The sequence below is a fragment of the Lepisosteus oculatus genome, chromosome 3 (assembly GCF_040954835.1).
Source record: "Lepisosteus oculatus isolate fLepOcu1 chromosome 3, fLepOcu1.hap2, whole genome shotgun sequence".
In the NCBI taxonomy this organism is placed as follows: Eukaryota; Metazoa; Chordata; class Actinopteri; order Semionotiformes; family Lepisosteidae; genus Lepisosteus; species Lepisosteus oculatus.
In genome coordinates this window covers 19,980,082-19,994,592 of record NC_090698.1, presented here as the reverse complement: position 1 = coordinate 19,994,592, position 14,511 = coordinate 19,980,082, and the positions used below count along the sequence as shown (strand labels likewise).

Genomic DNA, 14,511 nt, shown 5'->3' with positions numbered 1-14,511 from the left:
TCACTCATATACCGTACCCGACTGGTGTGCTTTCCAGGGTGTCTCCTGCCTTACACCTATTGTCTGCTGGGCTAGGATCCAGGTCACTGTGCCCCTGTTTCGGACTAAGCAATCATTCGAAATGGATGAGTGAATGCAAAATTATATGCCATTATAAATCATCCTCTAATTTCAACTGGCTGTTTTTCAAATAATATTTGAATGCTGAAAATAAATCCTATAGAGTCTTATAAATAAATGCATCCATTCTTTTGAGAACTGTTTATACTATGCCAAAGTCTTCTACAATTTCTTGGTACACTTTTCTTGGAATTTTCATTAAGTATTTATACAGTATATGAATGTAGTTTTATATAAGGTTTCCATATTGTGCAGGCCATCATATCTGCATGACAGATGTTTAATGAAAACAATAGATACAATCATAACTTATTACCCAGTTATAACCAATTACCCTGGCTATAGTTTTAAACTAAAGTTCAACTGAAATGAAAATAGAGGGTCTTGATAAGGGGAGAATATTCAAATGGAGGTTATATAATTAATAGGGTACCACATGGATCAGTCCTAGGAACTCTACTCTTTATAATGCATAGAAATTATATAGAAAATATATTGCTGCAGATGTCTTCAGATTGAACAGCAAAACACAAACTGGGGACACCAGTGGAAACTATCTGGGAGTGCATTTGAAACCAGAACACGGCATACTTAGTAGTGGAAGAATTGAATGAGTTAACACACTTCCCATCAATGTTAGCATACATGTTATTTGCTTGCTTTATTCATTTTGCTAAAATTGCCGGTAGTTTTTGCTACAAACTGTTGTTGTTTATGTTTTCACATATGCCATTTTCAGGAGTGATGACAGAAATTTCTGTTGAAATATCATTAGTCAGGTTCGACTCGCTGTTGTACTGTAACTCTGTTTTGTTAAACTGCAAGACACGTTGTGTCCTTTTTGTAGCTAACTGTATTGTAATACTACACTTTTGTATTGTTTGATGATTGCAGTTGTGTTAGAAAAAATCAAAAAATGAAATGTATGTCTGTTTAATGAAGGATTCCTTTTTAAAGATACATGTGGCAAAATGGCAGTTTATATCTGATTAATAACATTGTTGCTGCTGATTCTGCTGTCTGCAACTAAGCTACAGAATGTACATTTCAATCTTATTAATTTCTTCTTATTTTGTATCCTTGAAGTATAAGCAAGTGGAGCAATACATGTCCTTTCATAAGCTGCCTGCGGACATGCGACAGAAGATCCATGATTACTATGAGCACCGCTATCAGGGCAAGATCTTTGATGAGGAAAATATTCTCAGTGAGTTGAACGATCCACTCAAAGAGGTGAGAAGGCATTTCAGACTTCCATTTAAGAACACTTGAGATCCTTGTTAGTTAATGAATTAAAGTGTAAAACTGTTAAAGTGTAAAAAAATCAATATGTTGTATAAGCAATTACTATATGTCTTCTCATAGATATATTCAAATCTCTGACAAAAAATCTCTGATAAAACACATCAGTACTGTATGTCTTAGTTTGTCAATGGTTGTGTGATGCGTCTAGTGTGTTGGCGAAGTGTCTGTGTGCTTGTCACCTCTCGCTTTCAGCCACACCACTGGCTAACAATGCTGCTCACAGAATCGCGAAAAGAGAGCCGAGTGCATAAGTCTCTCCTGGCAGTACATAGCCTCTCCACATCAAGCCCTGTGCAGTGCCTCCTCATGGCGACAGATGGTAACTGGGTACCGCAAGGCCCAGGGCTATTCTGCAGGGACTTGGCGGTGGTTTTGCCCCCAGACGTGTGGCGTGCATGGCCCACCGGCCTGTGGTTATGCCCTGTTGTCCATTATCCAAACCCCCAGCTATGGGTAAATAGCCTCACAGCCTTGTGAGGGTCTTGGGAAAGGTAAAGCCTAAGGGAGTGAACCCTGACAGAGAATCCGGAGTGGAGCCCCGAAGGCGGTCAGTTCAACTACTACTCATCTTTCTGGCAGCTCCTGCAGCCACGTTAGTGCCAAACGTCACGCTTTGCACTCCTTTGGACTCCACTGACGTGGCCGAGAGGGGGACTCTGACAATTGGGCAGCCCAGGGTCTCCATACACTTTGACAAGGCTTGCACCCTGGTGAGGTCACTCCAGTCCCACTGAGTACAGCGACAGAACAACACAGGAGTCAGCAGTTACAAGTAATAAGCCCACAGCGATTGGCATACCTGTAGTTCAGTGCACTACAGGTTGCCTTTGACAGTGGGAGGGATCAATGTATCCCACTAGTCAGCTACTGCCCACCTCAAGCTGGGCAGCCCCAAGCTAGTAAGGTGCTTACCTGCCACAGTCTGCCTGCTTCATTGGGTGCATGGAGCTTAGAGAATCAACTTGACAAGCAGACTGAAAACACTGCACCAAGCAAACACAGAAGAACTAAAAGATCACCAGTCCTGCGCTTAGCAAGCTAGAACATCAGGACCATGTGTCCAGGCCTCTCCAATGACCCAGGTCAAATCGATGACTCTTGGAAGACAGCCATCATCAACCTAGAACTCAAGAGGCTGAATACTGATATTAATGCCCTAGAGGAGACTAGGCTCCCTTCAGATGGCAGCCTCCGGGAACAGGACTACACTCTACTGGCAGGGAAGAGACCCAGATGTCTTATTATTTAGTGTAGTAGAGTATATATATTCCACAAACCTAGAAGATATTTTCACAATTTCTGCTTAAACTTATGAAAAGCAAATCAAAGGTTAGTACCTTAATAACTGACAAGGTGCTTGGACTTAGATAATAAGAAAGTTGCCATCGATGCATGACTGCCAGTTTGTGATTCCACAAAATAATCTAAAAAGTCTAAAGCTCAGCAACATTTGTAATAAAGCAAAGAATGCAGACTGTAATTCATTAGCCTTAGATAATGTTCAATGTCATTGCTTATTTATAAAAAACATGCTGTACCACATTGTTCTCAAGCACCAACACTAAATGAAATTTGCATGAAAATTTGTTTTTTGAGGGGATTAAATAAAAATAAATGAAGTCAGATTTCATTTCTTATGTGAAACCACAAAAAGATATTCATTTGTTTCATGTGTTTAATTAAAGCCATTTGAAAGTTACTCTGTAGAACAAGCAAGGTAAAATGTGCTTATTTCCATTGGGACCTTATTCTATCATGAGCATAGAATAGCAAAAATGTATAATATCCTTTGATTTCATTAATATTATAAACATTTGTATTTTGGTTTACTAACTTTCTCAAAAAACACAGTGCTCTCAATATATCATCATATACAGTACAAAAGAAAGTCTTTGCTGAAAAAAATGACATTAATTGCCATCGCTTTGCCTGTAGCCCCATTAAGTCAATTCAGATCATCATTACCATGTGAGAACAGTAAGCATTCTGTGTGGTTACTGATGCATTGATGATGCTGGCAAGGTGAGAAAACAGTTAATACAGTATTTCATCTTATCACCCCTGAAATTTTGCAGCACACAGTCTATTTTTAAAATGGTCATGTGATAAACGGAAGGCTTTAAATAGATAAAGCCCAAAGATTGTTCCCCTGAGGAGTTCTGAGCTGAATGCTGGTATCTAATTTATTATTCGTAGCATATGATTGGGGTCAAAACCCCTGCTACTGTTGCTACAGTTGCCTTTGCCCATGCTAACAACCTGGAATCCTGGAAGCACTCTTATTCCTTTAATGAAGAAATTTCCCACCATTTAGTAAACTTTACACTACACTCATGTAATTAGAAGAAACTACATCTCTAGAATTTTGAGCAAACCCAAAATATAAAACTAATGACTAAAATTTGTTATGCAAAGTTTGTGCTATACTTATTGGCTTGTGGAATTTGGTGATGATTCTCATTAAGATGTGAGAAAGGAAAAATGTTTCTATTCAAAAACATATTATTCTAAAGAATTGAAATTAAAGAAAAGGCAAATTATTTGAAGTGGTTATTATATACAGTATAATGTAAAAAAATAACAGTTGATAAGATCACTTGTCACATCTGTCACATTTGATAAAAAAGATAAGTAAAATTTATTTCAAGGCTGCATGATTATACGTATGTACCACAGAATTTACAACTTTAACATTTTGTTTTTTGCATATACAGGTGAGACTTTGTGTTACAAAACACAAAAAGACTAAAACAACACAATTTTCCACAATGGAAAACAGATGGCAGGTTTATGAATAATCCCCTTACTCTAGTTTACAATATACATTTCTTATCAAGGTCGTGATAGTATTTAAGAACACCAGAATGGCTACAAATGTAAGAAGGTTATTTATTTCCTTTATTTATTTTGTTCTGGTTTAATCACAGAAGCAGTAATGGTCTTATTAATGGGAACAAGTGCCACCTTCTTGGAAAGGAGCCAAATTAGAGTAGTCAGACATAAACTGCACAGGCGGAGAACATGCAAACTTTACTCAAGGAAGGCAGCAGGAACCCAGGTCTCCAGCCCTGAAAGGCAGCTGTGCTAACCACAATACTACAGTGCAAATTATGTCAGTATTCTGTGATTTCTGAATGCAGCTCTGTAAAAATTGAAAATAAATTACCATCACTAAAAAGCAGAAGAACCAGCTGTCATTCCAGTGCAATATTTAGCCATAAACAGGTGCACACCAATGAATGAACTTCTCTTTCTTTTTAATCAAAAGAAATAAGTCTTGCATTGCTTGTCTCTTCTCATTCCCCCCACTTTATTCACAAGATACTTTACACCAGACTAGTTGCATAATGCAAGCAAATCTTGATAGAAGTGGTTTTGAACAAAAAAATGTATTCTAAAAGTGCACTGCACTTAAATTCTGAATGCTTTAGTAAAATTAAATTAATGATGAAATCATAAATGGTACTTTATCACAGTTATTCTTGAAGTGCATGGTCTGCATCAAAGCATTGGACTTACTTACCTTGTTCAAAATGTCTCCTGGTTATTTTGTGCTGATTTTTCCCTGTGATTTTGGAAGAAAATATTCAAAATGAAATATTATTAAAGTAACTGTAAGGAGTTTATTTATCGTTTCTCACTAAGTCAATATGTCAAAAGCATTACTAACAAATGAATAATTTTCTCCTGCTTGTGATACCCTATGTGGCTGTTGGTGGTTCTCACAGTATTAAAAAATTACCACTTCTTGAGATCTGAGGTGTTTCATCAAGTCCGATTATTTGTATTGTAGATCAAGCAAAAAATCTTTGCCTTGATTGTATCTGTTCTCAGGAGAATTATCTAACATACAAATTAAAAAAACAACTTGAAATTAGAATGAATTTTGTTTGAGGAATGAGGAATAGAAAGTAAGGTAATGAGTGACATCAGTTTCTGATTTTAATTGACACTTACTGTACCATGTTTTGCCTTATTGTCTCTTCCTCATAAAAAATCTATAGACATGTTAGGAAAGAACCTAAATTTTCTTTGCATTTTGATTCTATTTTTTTCTTTTCCTTTGCTTACTAATATAACAAATATACTTATTTCAATTCTAATGGCAAGAGCTCCAGATAATATGTGTCATATTTCACAAATAAATGGATTAGCACTCCCATGTGTCATTTCAAATCTGTGAATTACAAAACACATCAACCTTTTCAACATACTTTATTAATTCAATCCAGTACTTACTTTAGGATGGCAGGGTATTTTCTGGTAGGTCCAAAACCATATTTCTTTATACTCTTCACACTGCATTAATAGTCAACCACTGCAATGTTTGTGTACAGTTGAATATTTAAGGAAGCTGGCATTGGTAAATATCTTTTTTAGAGAATTGGTTTTAGACCTGGTTCACATTAATTTAAAATCCACATTCAAGATTATACTAGGGATTGTAAAGGCCATCTCTTAATCTGTTTATTAAGGCTTGTGCAACAAGAAGGATTAAAGCAGACATTCATATGAAAGTGGAATACTCTAACCTGTTTTCTTTTATCATTCCAGGAAATAGTTAACTTTAACTGCCGGAAACTAGTGGCAACTATGCCCTTGTTTGCGAATGCAGATCCCAACTTTGTGACGGGCATGCTCAGTAAGCTGAAGTTCGAGGTGTTCCAGCCCAATGATTACATCATACGAGAAGGCACTGTTGGAAAAAAGATGTATTTCATTCAACATGGAGTGGCCAGTGTGATCACAAAATTGAACAAAGAGATGAAGCTCACAGATGGCTCTTATTTTGGAGGTTTGTGAAATATTTGTGCTTCATCAAAAAATGTAAATGAATCAGGTCATGAAAAAAATAATTTGAAAATGGTGTTTCAATTATTTTGGTCACCCTTTTGGTCATGATTAGAAAGTCATATTTGTTTGAAGCTTTCACTTTATTTTAATTATTTTATACACATAATTGAAAATGTTGCACTCTGTTGTCAGTAACATGATAAAGGTCAAGTCTTGAAGTCAGAATGTAGATTAAGCTGAATAGTTAGAAAAAAATATATTGGAAGAAACAAGCCTTTTAGCTTGAAACAATATGGAATATTCTTGTTTTGAGTTGCATACATAATCCACTTCTATACCCTTCTGAAGAAATATCAGGGGGATAGCATCAACATTAAGAAAATAATTTGATGTAGACTTTGTATACCTGTGGTTGTCACAATTCTGTTTTCTAAAAAATGCATTGCATTTGCTCTGTTGCGACACCTCCTACACTTCATATGAGCTACTGATTGAGGACATAAAGTAGAACAGGATAACACCATGTTATCTTTAAGGAGTATGTTGAGAGTATTTTTCCTTCAGTGTTAAATTTGCTCCTCCTTTGTAGATACCAAATAAAACACAGCACAACCTTTGCTGGAGATTCTTTTTTAACCCTAATAATGTCTCTCAGAAATGTAAGCCTTCGTGTGTTGACCTCCCTTTAGAAAGCTAGGAACAAATCAACAGCCACCATTGTAAAAAAGGGCTTCTACATTCTACAGTTACTTGCCATTCATTCATACATTTTAGTTCATTATACTGTACTTACATACTGTAGTGTATTAGTGACAATAATTAAAAAGTATTCACTTATTGATGTGGGTTAACATAAATGACTACAAACCTAGTTTTAAATCATGAAAGCCTGCCTTTTGACTTCTACTGAATATTTCCTGCAGAGTTACATTGGAAAACCTATTCAGAACTTAATTAGGTTTCGTAGAGAATCTTGGTTTCAATGCCTTCAGCGGCACTCTTAAAGCTCACTAACTGAAGCAGTCAAATTAGATACTGGTGGATACACTAGTGATTATACTGTATGTAGACCAACGGCTAGGCCAAGACCACCTGAAAATAATTGCACTCTGAAGCATACATGACCTTTTGAAATTAGTCATGTAAAAAGATGGTGAACAGACCTTCAAAAGCAAGTAGCCTGTCGTATTATGAAATCCCCAATCTGATGCTTTCAAAAAGGAAATCTTTCCCCATGAAACACAATCACTATTTTGTTCTGCAATGTGTTTAGCATTTTTGTTTCTCATTTTATGTCTCTGTCCTCAGTGACACCAAAAGGAAATTGAATTGAAATTAAACAAAGCCTATTTGAGGCATGAACAGGGTAGCTGCACTGCTATATAATGATGCCAACCAACCTGCTGCAATCAGCTCCCCATATGGTCTGTGATATTTTTACCCTTCGCATGAGTAAGGCATTAGGAGATCAGCTTTGACTTGGTAGCAGCTGGTAGTGAATAAAGCTGCACTCTCCTTTTACACCAAGTCACTCCCAGACACAAATCTGCAAGCTGCTGTCTCAGTCTGTAAGTAGATCCTATCCCAGAGTACTTAACAGAGAAAAAACCAGAACAGAAATGGGAACAGAATTTGCCAAATGACAATTAAATGTTCAGATGATTAATTTTTTATATCTTTGATTTTGATTAAAACATAGATGCATGATAATGGCTGTATTCAAGAGAGGGGTTGATTAAAGATTTCATGTATGTAAAAATATATTCTCAGAAGTCTTATTCATTGATTATTTCATATTTTAACGTAAGACAGTCACATTATGATGTGCATTTATAAGCAGAAATGTAATGAGTAGCCATGAAACAAGAAATCATGAATTCTATTAAGTTAATGACATAATAGCTCTTCCTTGTCAATATTGTACAGCATATTTTTCATTTTGCATGACACTTCCATCGTTTATTGCAGATGTCCTTCAAAAGCCTATGACTGTTTTTGTTCTTAATCATCTTTGAGTTTTACAGTGGTATTCTATATCCTCTGGTGTTACGTTATATTATATGCCCTTGAGTTTAATGAGACTTTTCACCCACCCACATTCAGTGAATTCCAAGGGCAGTCTACTCTGTTCAGGTTCAGAATAACAAGAGACAAGAGTAGCAATAACTCCGCCATACCCTTATGAACATTTATTACACTGTAATAAAACCTATATTTTCAGGAAGCTCTTAGGACAAAAGCACTTAAGACACAAACCTGAGATAAAACCAGGTCAGAGAAGGCCACCTCTTTGGGGATACCACAGCTTACAGAGTCACACCTGCACAAACTCCAACCCTGCAGCAGCTGGACTTCCCAAGAGTGGGAGGAGTCTCCTATTTACAGTATGTCACGTACTGTACCGGAGGCATGAATCTGGGGTGAAAGAGCTTCCCTTGCAAAGGAGAGACCCATTCGCTAAAGATCTATGAGCTCACCTAGGGGAGCCTGCACTCACCCCACCTCTCTCCCCCATGGGTGCTGAGTGAGCAGCTGTGTACCAACCGCTTCACATGCTGCCATCACGCCACAGCGGCTACGCCCGCCAGTGCCCTTTCTCTCACACACAGAAACACGGCAAGGACCCACAGGAAGATGAGCAAGTACAAACAGTGCAGCAAGCATGACACATAAGAAAACTTTTCACATGTTTTTAAGGCTTGTTTATTTATACAGTAGGTGTATTTTTCCAAAATATCACAGTAATATGCCTTGATTTTATTATGCCTTTCCATGTTTTTCAAATGTTCTCATTGGTACAGTATAATACTAGTGTTTGCTGAAAACATTCTTGGTTCATGGATGTATTAGGGCTATGCCAATTACAGTATGTACAGCATTTAAGATTGTGTCCTTTTAAATGTTTTATAGACTGGCATATTTGATTTCAAAGGGAATAACACTTTATAACTGCATAATTAGGCACTGGTGTGTCTATCATCTGCCAGCTACGTTTGATTCAAAGTTAAATTATTTTATATTTTGCAATGATAAGCAGGTGTGTTTCATCTTGCTCCAGGTACAGTCACAGCTTTTAAATTGTAGCACAAAAACACTGATCATAATAGCCTACAGTAGATGTTTACATCTAGTGGGAGAAGAGCTTCACTAATTTGACATTTGCGTATTGTTCGAGATGTCATTATTATATTACAGTACATTAGTTTCTTAAAGGCATTATACTGACATTTTAAAGACATTTTGCTGCATACTTCACTCTTTCAGTTTCTCCCATTACTCAATATTTAATTAACACAGTGTTCCCTCAGACACCTCTTTGTGCTATTATGATCTGTTAATATGTGCTAGAACTTCAAAGCTTTGCATGAAACTGGATTGACTTGGTTATCATTGGGTACTACAGAATTTATTGTACTTTGTAGTTTCTAATTTGAATTGAATGTGGCAAAGAGTTGAGGGACACAGCAGCATCAGTATGCAATTTAAATGCGCAACCATTTTGGAATTGCAATATGCCAATCAGAACAAAATCAACTTACTGTATCTATTTGAGATCATAAACATTTTGGAACAAGCTGAGTGTTTAAGTAAGTCATTGTATATCATAGTATAGTCTAGTAATGCTTAGTAAGTCCATGGTAAAAGCATAGGACAGCAAATGAAAGTTAGGGCATGTAAAATGAGGTGGAAAACTATGGTAAAAATATCATAAAAACAAGTGCACCATAAAAAGCTACAATGATCGAATTGTTTTTTTGTTTAACATGTTGGTACTAAGAACTTTGAAAAGCATTTGTGCTGCAGTAATAACAGTGATGACAATAAAATTGTTACGTTTTACTGTACAGACATTTACACTGTAAAATACTATACAGTGAACAGTTTTTTTCCTTGTTCTCATAATGCATGAGCTGTGAAGAGCTCTTTTGTTATATTAGCTATACAAGTTAACCGAAACCTCAGAATATTTGATTAGACAGCAGTCAAGAAAACAAAATGTTTTCCTAAAACATTTTCTATGTTTATTAGAAAAAATGAAATGGATAGATCACGTTCTGGTCATAAAGGAAACTCAGAAACTCATTTTCCATTAGCAGCAGGTTGCCTTAGGTCTTGACATGGTTCTATCTAGAAGCAGTCACAGCCCTTATGAACATAATGTACAGGTCATATGCAGGTTATTTTTGTAAAGGGATCCATCATTTAAGTGTATCTGCAACCTCTAAGTGCAGTTGAATGACATGCTCTGTCCTCTATATCTTGTCTAGAGAATGTAATCAGCTCTGGCTCATTTTTTTTTTAAATCCAGATATTATTCCTTAAACTGATGTTTAGCCATTTCATTTAAGCTCAGTTTCCAGTATATTGAGCTTCTGATTCAATAATGCATCAGATTTAGGTTGGCCATATCTCCCTACTGTATATCTAATACATACAGTATACATACTGTACTGTATAAACAAAGGGTAAAGTCAGTCCTTTCGGTTGTTTTTACTCTTAATAGTTTTAGTAATTTACAGTTTAAAAGGAAAATCACTAGAGCAAGAAACAGCCTATGTCTATGTATAATTGAAATGAAATTGTATTCAAGGGTCTTTCAACATTTTAGGATTTAATTCACTATCCCAGGCTCCTGTAGCCCTATCCCAGGCTCCTGTAGCCCTGTAAGTTCCAGTTCTTGGAAGGTTCAGTATGAAGTATGACATACTGTATGAAGCAAAATAAATTGAGACGTTACCAATCCACCCTTGTTTACAGCGGTAAGGTTTTCATAAAAAACTGTATTAGGTATACTTTAATCGGTGGGCATCTAGAGAAACACCAGTATCCCAAATAGGTTTGGGGCTGTGCCCTCTATATTCATAAGGCTTTCAGTTCTTCCTTCTCCTCACCATCCTCCTTTTTTATGTTTTCCTGAACAGAGATCTGCCTGCTTACCAAGGGGCGCCGTACAGCCAGTGTGAAAGCAGACACCTACTGCCGCTTATATTCTTTATCTGTGGACCACTTTAATGAGGTTCTTGAGGAATACCCAATGATGAGAAGGGCTTTTGAAACTGTGGCCATTGATAGGCTTGACCGTATTGGTAAGTAATCTTGTGTTATTTATTTGCCTTTAAAGGTATTTATTATTGCTTTGTTTTATGGCACCTGTCCTGAACTGTGCTGCATGCTCTATGCATTCTGCTTCATCTGGAGCAATAAAAAAAGATAAAATAAAAAATACAGTGCATGCTGCTCTCCAAAGAGGAAATCAGGTTGACTTTGGTTTCATGTTCATCCTGACTGACTTCATGGAGTTCATCAAAGTGTAACTCATTTGCATGTGCCTCAGCTTCATTCACCTGCACACCTGGGTATGAGCAGCAACCCCATTTGAGACAATATCTTGGATCTCATGACAAAGTAATGAGATAAAGGGAACAATGCCTCATTTCACTTAATTCTTGCAGTGAGGATCTCTCCCATTGTAATTTGTGGTTCTCCCTGACACCAAGTGCTTTTCAGGATTTTGTTTGATGTCTCTTTAGAAATCTGTAGTCTCCCATCTGTAAATGATAACCTAAGAGCATGAAAAACCATTATTAGGATTTTGGAGACAAAAGGGGCACATGTATATAAACAACCAGGGCATTTGGTCCTAAAGGAAACCTACTAAGGATATTTCAGCTATTACAGTTCATACCACAGTGTTTTTTTAAATGGACTTTCATATATTAAACAGAGAACATCAAGATTAAATATTCAGGCCTTGCTGTTAATCACATCCCTTAATGTGTTTTCAAAGCAAAGGAGTGGCAAGGTGTAGCTGTCGAGATTTAACTACACAGTTCTTTTCAGTTTTAAATGTTAATTCTGTTTTGTCCACCAGCTGCATAGAACTGAAGCTGATCTTAGTATGTCTGAATAAACACAACACCAGTTTGACAAGAAGACTGATTACCTGCTGTAAACTTTCGCTGTAATGGCATATACAGTAGCTCTAAGATGTGCTATAGGGTTTCCACCTGGCCATATACTGTAATTCCAAGAAACTGTTTTCAAAGTTTCTCCTAAACTGGAAGTCATGGATGTGTGAATTGATTTTTAAACCCTGGCTGAAATGTTTCTACACCATCACTAACAGTCATGACAGTATATTAGACACAGGCAAATACTTTAGCATTTTAAATGTTGATTTAATTTACTTTTCTTTACTAACCCCGATTTTACATTTCCTGTTGCACTTAAAAATCATATTTTAATGCATATGCATATTTTGCCCCCAAAGTCTAGACTGTTTTAGAATGAATGGATAAGCATTGTATGTAGGACAGCATTGCCCTGTGTTTTACTTTTCAACAAAAATGTTATCCTATTCGAGACATAGAAGTAAATGTTTTATCTTGTCATTATAACATTGAGCAAACTAATTTTTACATGTACAGTACATTTAAGCCAGTGGTACTGTAAATTGCACTTCTAAATTTGATATTTACTTTCACTCTTGAGGTGAAAAAAGTGAATTTCTGAGACTGTTGAACAGGCTAGGCCTACTGAATATTGAAGATGAACCAAGGTTTCAGTACTATTTTCTGTCAAAATCTATATTACAATTCCCTCAAGTTCTTTGAGAGTTCCTTGCTTTTCACAAGTAAAAGTTAATTGTTTCTGCCACCGTGAAAAATAACACTCAGAAAGTTTGGCATCAGCTACAAAAAAAAACAATTCACTCAATGACACCACCTTCACAGTTGATAGGCAAAGGACTCAAAAGCATGAAGATTTGGCACAAAAAGTCTCTTGTTCAGACATTTGGAACCCACCTCATATTTAGACATAACTTTTATCAGTTATCATAATTAGACATAACTTTAATACTAATTATTTGATTTGGTCACTCTTTCTGATTTGGATTAGTGATTTTTAATGCTTAATTAATGGGAGTTTTTAACTATTAACATTTTTAATAAAATAAGATGAATAGTAAAAGTGAGGGTTAAGGAAAAAAGTGCAGTACAGATTTATAGACATTATATACAGTATAACGTTGTTATTGAATTTTAAGTAAAGACTTTGTGATGGTACATTATGCATTCTAAATTAATTGCAACAATATCAGTTTAACTAAGATTAAATACTTGATTTACTTTTCAGTTACATTAGGAGCAACTTTTAAAAGCTGTCCTTTTTCAATCCACCCTGGAATAGCAAGGCCACAGGTGTAAAAACCTAGTGTAAAATGCTTTTAATATTCTTTATGCTTGTAGTTTCCTAGATATAGAAAGGCATAATTCTTTAATACAGCATGACAGTATCTATATTATTAGCCTCACTTCACTCCAAACAAAGGACTAAAATAACAATATAGTCATCGTTCTAATATTGTTTTTTTTTAGATTACAGTAAATGGATGGAAAATTGGAATCACACCATATATGGGCTCCTTAATTTTGTAGTCATAAAATTGTGTGATGTTTCTGGATTGAGTCCTTTTTTTGAGGAAGTATATGTAGTAACATGAGCAGTAGTATTCATTACAGCACTCTGACATCAGCAGTTATATTTTCCTACTTTTAGAAACAAAGGCTTATTTCTTTACACTGAAGAGAAGGCTCTTGTTTCTCAATCTTTGCTTCAGCCTATGAACCCATACAGTAGAATCCCTTAGCTTTCCCTGTTTGATCTGAAGAGTGATCACCACACTTTCTGTCACCTGCTGCCTTGGAAAGCACATGATACTTCAAATGATTCAGCAGTCGTTAGGTAAGCCTTTTTTACCTTAAACTAGGTAAGAACCTGAGAAGGATGTGGCATTGGAACATTATGAACGACGTTCTTCCTGCAGTGAACAGTGCAACTCTAAACTTGAAAAGTATTTTTATTTGTTGCTGCAATTTTGTAAATATGAGGTTTGTTTTTTCTTCGTGATAGTCTTTGTTTTTATTTTAGGAAAATGGTGGTATCTAATCGATTTTTCTCTATTGCAACTATATTTAGCCAACAACCTCATGTTTGCATGGACAGGCAAGAATATGATGCAGTTTAAAAGTACAATTATAAGAAAATAAAACAGCACAGTCAAATGTGTTCATGGACATGTACGAGCTATCTAATACGCTCTATTAAATTATTTAAAAAGTCAGATCTGTGAGTAGGACATCATTTTTTTTCACATGCCTTGTAAATCTCCAGGAAGATAAAACTATGGCGTAATAGAATAAGGTTCCATCACCTATGCCCTTTGACAAGCAAGTTCATGGTTTACATTTGCCCTTTTTAGAAATTAACATACTCATTTACACATACCTG

At 36.0% G+C, this 14,511-nt stretch overlaps 1 protein-coding gene across 3 annotated transcripts in view; it reads left to right on the top strand.

Annotated features, from left to right (window-relative positions):
- The window catches only part of LOC102687203 (potassium/sodium hyperpolarization-activated cyclic nucleotide-gated channel 1), a 95,461-nt gene that overhangs the window by 65,829 nt on the left and 15,121 nt on the right, over positions 1-14,511 (top strand). For 2 of the 3 annotated variants that reach the window (XM_006627142.3, XM_069186992.1), the window contains exons 5-7: positions 1,207-1,353; positions 5,980-6,220; positions 11,142-11,306. In XM_006627142.3, the coding sequence (XP_006627205.1) occupies positions 1,207-1,353; positions 5,980-6,220; positions 11,142-11,306 (553 nt within the window). Of the gene's footprint in view, positions 1-1,206; positions 1,354-5,979; positions 6,221-11,141; positions 11,307-13,931; positions 13,966-14,511 lie in introns of all 3 variants that reach the window. The other variant, XM_069186993.1, reaches the window with a different exon arrangement.